The sequence below is a fragment of the Etheostoma spectabile genome, chromosome 2 (genome assembly GCF_008692095.1).
Source record: "Etheostoma spectabile isolate EspeVRDwgs_2016 chromosome 2, UIUC_Espe_1.0, whole genome shotgun sequence".
NCBI lineage: Eukaryota > Metazoa > Chordata > Actinopteri > Perciformes > Percidae > Etheostoma > Etheostoma spectabile.
In genome coordinates, this window is record NC_045734.1 from 21,975,324 (window position 1) to 21,982,105 (window position 6,782).

The 6,782-nt window shown below is 41.6% G+C and overlaps 1 protein-coding gene across 1 annotated transcript in view; it reads left to right on the forward strand.

Annotated features, from left to right (window-relative positions):
- The window catches only part of LOC116695287 (lysyl oxidase homolog 4), a 19,289-nt gene that overhangs the window by 3,661 nt on the left and 8,846 nt on the right, over positions 1-6,782 (forward strand). Inside the window, exons 5-7 of the mRNA XM_032525424.1 lie at positions 5,669-5,707; positions 5,828-6,035; positions 6,575-6,755. Of these exons, the coding sequence (XP_032381315.1) occupies positions 5,669-5,707; positions 5,828-6,035; positions 6,575-6,755 (428 nt within the window). The remainder of the gene's footprint in view (positions 1-5,668; positions 5,708-5,827; positions 6,036-6,574; positions 6,756-6,782) is intronic.

The following is a 6,782-nucleotide window of genomic DNA, read 5'->3' on the forward strand; positions in this document are numbered from 1 at the left end:
GCATGCTCCCCTTTAAGAAATTGTTGTTTATTTTAACATTTAAATCCATCAATCTAGTGCACTTTGAAAAGAAATTTGGAGGTTAGACTTTATTTAACCATGCACACAAAGGTGGAATAGGTATTTTTTCTTCATATTTGTGCATTAATGTCACTAGGAAGCAAACTAGTAGAAATATATATTCATATTTGTAACTGGGATTGTCTGGAATCTGGTAATATATTAACCATTATGGTGGGATACTCTGGCTAAGCAATGTCTGTGCTGACATAAATAGTTTACATGAGAATACATTAAAATTTTGGCACAGAGTTGGAGACCATGTAGAAACAAAACCGGATTACTCGGGTTAGTTAGTTGGTAGTTGTATCACTGCTGATAATGTTAGCAATAGCTGTTGCGAATTGTAAATCATACACAGCCTACACATATACATTAGATGTTAAATAATACATAACATAGATGATAAACAATAACACTTAGGCTACAAGAACACCTTTGGTTTACCTATCCTATGAGATACTACTCATATCGTTAACATGAATTGATAGCATGTTATTCGAAAGCTTGCTAAGCACTCAACACAAATCAGTTAGCAATATTTTACTACTTGTCAGAGCTTTCTTACTGAATTAATTAATTAACAAATGAATGGATGAATAAAAGAAGCCCACTGTAGCTGTCTTGCAAGAACCAAAGAGTAATACTGACAGAACCAGAAATACTGACATTCTAGAAGATCTCTGATTTCTGAACAGTGCTTGCTCTGGCTGTCTTGAGCCTGCGCCTGTAGGGTGAGTGACTACATGTTTGGTCAATGTTTTCTTTCTTTCAGTCCAATTTTGGGTCTGTCAGTCACAGTGAAAACCGGGGACGTCATTTCACCCGATAGTGCCAAATATTTCCCTCAGAGTTAGCGGAGGCCAAAACATATTTGAACATTTGCTTGGGATTCCTCAAATGGATATAAAACTTAGCTGTTTGCTAACATGTTCGACATATAACTGAAAACATGAACGATGGTGACGGTGTCTATTACTGTACTCTACTGTTTTGATAGTTAGTTGCTGCACGGGAGCTGTTGAATCACAACAATGTTCTATTTTACTCAGTAGTGCAGTCATAGATGTGGACAGAAAACCCATTGAGTTACAAAAGCAAGTACTTTTTTTAAACTTGTTTATTGTCCCTCAAACATGAATCATTTCCCTAACAAATAATGTCAGGTTGTTATGTTGAATCTGTCTCTATAAATCCAGCTCATCCCTCCAACTTTAGCCATAAATACCCCACTTCAGCACCTGCACAAACCTTCAAAGCTCTTACACACGTACAGTACCGTAGAAAAACCTCAATACCTCAATTACACACACATGCTAATACATCCCTACCTCCACCCTCGTTGCACAGCATCTTACAAGACTTTACATAAACTATGTCCAGAATCCACACGCAAATACAAACAAATATAAATACACACTCAAGCTCGTGCACATGCAAACACAGCCCTCTGTGTGTCCGTCTGTCTGCCCACAGAGGTCTTTTTATGGCTTGGCTAACAGGGCGACTGTACTGACCGCTGGCCTGCCCTGCACCATCTGTTTCTCCATGTCGTCAATAATTAGCCCTTGTGTCCTGCTCTGCTCTGCGGCAGGACAGGCTGCTTCTTCTCAGCTGCCCTGTTCACCACCACGGCCACAGCCTAGCAATGAATAAATCTCTCTTATAGTGTCTTATCTCTTTTAAGGCATCTTAAGACATGTTTTCTTCAGATGCATAGATGTATGAAAGGCTTTGGTTTGGTCAAATATACCTTTCAATTTCATAATGGGGGTTAGCTGGTTGTCCACCATGCTAACTTTCTAAATCGTATGCTAATTTGGACAACAACACTGAAAACACCTAAGAGTTGGCTTAAGAAACATCATATTTCTGTTCCAAGAACCCAACAAGCAGCTTGTGTAAAGACAGGTTCAGGCCAGAGAATGTTGTTTGTTTTTTGTCAACCTCCACCCAGCTACGTGGGAGATGAATGGAGCAGACATTTTTGTCCGACAGTAAACATCTGAGATGGGTAAGCTTTTTTTTAACAAGCAGCAAAGTGGATCACTGGCATCTGGTGGAATATGTGTCCACATATTTCGAAGCAGATACTTATGTTGGTGATTGTCCTTTTGAAAATGTTTCCCAAAGTAGAAATTATGATGCATTTTATATTTAGCGACAACAGCCATTTTTTGCCACGCAAGCAAGGCTCTAGTGACAGCAATGTTGGTCGGCCTGTCAGACTTAAATATGTCCCTGAAAACATTGGATGGATTGCCATGAAATTTGGTGCAAACATTTATGGTCCTCAGAGGATGACGCACACTAGGTGGTTCCTTGACTTTTCTTTTAGCGCCAAAAGGAGGTTGAAATGGTTTTTAGTCACAACAACTATGCGATATATTGCCATGAAATTGAACAAAGACATTGGGATTACCAAGAGGATCAATTTGATATTTTTTTGTAATTCTAGCGCAACCAGCATGGTCAGAGTTTTTACTTGTCCAGTGGAATGTCTCAACATCTCTTAAATGTATAAAATTTGCTGCAGACATTTAAGGTTCACAGTTCAGCGTGACTGTAGACTCTTGTTAATATTGATCCAGGCATAAGTCACATCAAATCTTTCTGGTGCTACCGACTATGCTGGCAGTGGTCCGTGCCTGCTCTTCCTTGGGGTTTGTGTCCACTGGAACAGCAGCAATTATGGTCAGAGAGATCTACTAGAATATTCTCTTGACTGAACCTGCTGCATACCCTTTGCTGTGTCAGCGCTTCCCTCTCTGGCCATGTGGTTGTTTTTTGTTGTTTTTTGATGTGACTGCCTTTGTTTCTGCCTGTTAAGTTACTCAGCACATTTTACTGCTGTTTAAATACTCCCCCACTTTGCTGTGCTTACAAAAGGCAAGTGCTCAAGCTATTTTCCAGCTCCCTTGTTTCATCACATCCACACTCTCTTTTAGGCTGACAGTAACTATTCTTCTGATTTACTTTAACCCCTTGCTCCTTTTCAGCTTTTTTTTAAAGACGTTGTATGCCTTTGTGGCAATTATGCTAAAACCCACATTTCATGGAAAGTACATCATTATGACCCCTTTAAGGTTTTTGGAACATGGAGGTTGATGGGACTGTCTAGAGGTTGTTGTGGAGCCTGTGTGGCAACCTGCTGTCTCCTGAATCAGCCAATTGTTACAGTCAGGCAGCTTTGCATTCAGGCAGTATAATAACAGGTTATCTCTGCTTTCCTGACAGTCAGATCTTCTACCACATGGCTTATGGTATTGTGTGGTCAGAGTTGCATAAAAAACCTGGCACCGGTCTGAAGATCCTGAGAAGTAAGTAAGTCTTCGTCTGGTTAAAAGGATTCAGCAGTGCTGCGGTCACAACCTGTTTGTTGTGCCCCAGGCTTAAAGCTCTGGTTCACTACCCTTCCTTAAAATCTCCTTGTAAGAGCCTCAACTCAGCTCCAACTTGTATTTCGACCTAACAAAGAGCAACATCCACCATGCTTTTAGCTCTCAGCACGACATCTCAAATGTGTCTTGAGTGAAAACCAAAAGAGCATGCTTTCTCTCGTCCTGTGAAGTTGGGCGATGATCATAAAAGTTGCCCAATTCACAGGGACTTACATCACTCTCTCCTTGTTTCCCAGCATGCAGTCATAACGTTGGGTAACAACACTGGGTTTTTAAAGAGCTTTGTTTTTACAGAGGCAAGGCAGGGAAAGTTGATATGTACGTGCATATTTCCATGTCTAGTGTGTATGAACCAACATGCTACTGCTCAACCGCACAGCAGACACTGCCAAGCAGAGCAGACAATTATATGGGTAGCCCCCCACCCATCCCCCCTCTCCTAAAAACCATGAACTAACACCCCCTTAAAGTCTGTCTCTTAGTTTTATTTAACACCAAGTTATGAAACATTTTTAACTGTGCAGACACGCACAGATAGACACAAGCAAATATACACAAACATATTTGCAATGCACAACAAAGATCACAATCATATAATCTGTCCCTTCTCATCAACATACAGAGAAAACTATCCTTCTAGATCCATTCTGTTGTTTTTATATATCATTTTACGTGCCCTGTTCCCTTGCGGGTATCTCTGGTTTTAGGGATGTTCATGTTTTCAGACCAGATAAATATGGAAAAAGTAAGGGCAACAGCAGGAAGGAAGAAAGGAATAAAGGTAGGAAAGAATGACAGAGAAAAGAAAACAAGCAGTCAGGAGAAATGAGACCAGAAGTAAAGAAGAGGGATTGAAAGAAAGAAAAAGAAGTGAAAGACAGAAAGAAAGAACAAAAGGTTAGTAAGGAAGTAAAGAAGAAAGAAAGAAAGACAGATTCTGTACTCTGCAATATTGTATCTAATGTGAACTAAATAGGAGCTTGAAACTAGTGACTCCAGGCAGAGTAAAAGGTAGCCAGATATAGTAGCTTGTCTGGCTCTGGGCTTTCATTGTGGGTTTCCTACTAGGCCCCTCCAGGCTCAAACACATTTCTCATCTAATATTGGCACTGTGCATAATAACTCATATAGATCACCGGGATACTGGGGTTCTCCTGGAGAAGAACCATATCCCGTTTTAGGTAGCCAAATATTTAATTGCATCATGAATCTGGTTGTACAGTAAACTCTCCTCCTGTCTATACTTGGGATTGTGACTCATATAACTCAGATTTGCACATTCATGAAGGGCGTCAGTCACGCTGCACCTGTCTGTGGTCACACTGGTCAATGCAAGCTGTCTGTGTGTGTGTGTGTGTGTGTGTGTGTGTGTGTGTGTGTGTGTGTGTGTGTTGTGTGTGTGTGTCTGTGTGGTGTTTGTGTGTGTGTGTGTGTGTGTGTGTGTGTGTGTGTGTGTGTGTGTGTGTGTGTGTCACAGAGGGACACTTCCCGACTCAGCCTGGTTTGTGAATCATTCTTTTTATTGAATTATCACTTTATTCTTCACTTTTTTAGGTTTTATCATGGTGTGTGCGTGTGTGTGTGTGTGTGTGTGTGTGACCTGGCGTAGGGGGCTCCAATTTTCCCTCTAGAATTTGACTCTGGTTTCAGGTAATACCCATGAAGCTAGACAGTTTAAACCCCCGTTGGAGTTGGCGGACCTCAATAAGGCTTCTCAAAAGGGGATTAATGTATAGTGGCTTATTCATGTTTTTTTTCCACATGGATTCTCCAAACCAGACATCCACTGTAGACATATAGACAAACACTGAAACAGAAATACTCATGTATGTAGAAATGGAAGATCTAAAAAAGTAATGACAAGAAGGTGGTGGTTTGAGAGGAAAGAGGGGGTTATGTGATATGTTATTGTAAATCTTCCTCTCTCTTTTTCCCTCCCTGTCTCTTACATAAGGGCTGTGTTTATCCAAACACACACACACACCCTTCCCAGCATGTTGTGTCTTCTTCATAGCTTTCAGTTTGTTTATTGAAGGTTTGAGAGACAGAATGGAAGAGTAAAAGCATGTTAAGGAAGATTGAAAAAGAAAGATGAGATCTGGCACATGTGCAGACCGTGGGAGTGTAAAGGACAGCTGGTTGTTTAGTCTACTGGATGTAAAGAAGCACAGTTATAACTCAAGATTGGGATGTTCTCTCTCTTTCAGAAAACTGTGGGACTCCAAGTTAGCTGATCCATCCTCCAGGTAAAATCAACAAATGCTTTTTGAAGGCAATAACTTGGGTTTTAAAGTTCATTAGTAATAAATATTCCTCTCATGTCTCTCTCTGCTTTCTCTGCCTTCTCCATTTTTCCCCCCTTCCAGGCTGAGGACGCAGATCAGTAAGAAGGCCTACTGGGTGGAGAAGGTGCAGTGTCAGGGCAGGGAGGTCTCTCTATCACAGTGCCAGGCCCAGCTGTCCCTCCCGAGGAGTGATGTCCCGTGCCACGGTGGCATGCACGCTGTGGTCCGCTGTGTCCCTGGGTCCCAGTTCACACGTTATGGCAGAGCACCTGCACCGCCTGTAGTGACGGTCAGTGCAGACGTGGAAGTTGGAAAAATAGATTATAAAAATCATGGAATAGTTTGTTTTTTTATTTGATATTTGATATTGCATATTTGTTTTCTTGCCCACATCAATACCACTCTCTTCTCTGTTTGCTAAATCTGAAGCTACGGCTAGTTGATTCGCTTATTTCTATGTTGGGAAATGCTTAATCTCTTTCAAGTGTTAAGATGACAACTCTACCACTCTCTGTCCTGCGTGTGGCTTCAATCTTCTCAATTACCTATTAGCAAGTAGATGAATGAGTGTATTTGTCAAAACTATTCCTTTAAAATGATGACTTCAAGCAGTTCATTGGACTGTGTAGAGAAGGTAATCTTTTGTCTTCAGTCTAGCCAAAGAAGCTGCCCCAAATATTGTTATCAGGCTGAAATCTAGTTTATTAGCCAGTCTAACTGTTAAATCTGAAAATGTAGCTATGAACATCCAGACCCAGACAGTATAAGTTTTCTAAATCACTTCGCAAACTTCCATTTTGCATCTAAACTCTTCCTTTTTCATTTCAGCCGATCGTGCGTCTCAAGGCAGGGCCCAGGCTCGGCGAGGGCCGTGTTGAGGTGCTGAGGGAGGGGAAGTGGGGCACCGTGTGTGACCACCTGTGGGACATGGTGGCAGCCAGCGTGGTCTGCAGAGAGCTGGGCTTTGGGACGGCCAAAGATGCGCTCACCAAAGCTCACCTGGGACAGGGTAAGCTAGGACCCACTTTGAAGTCTT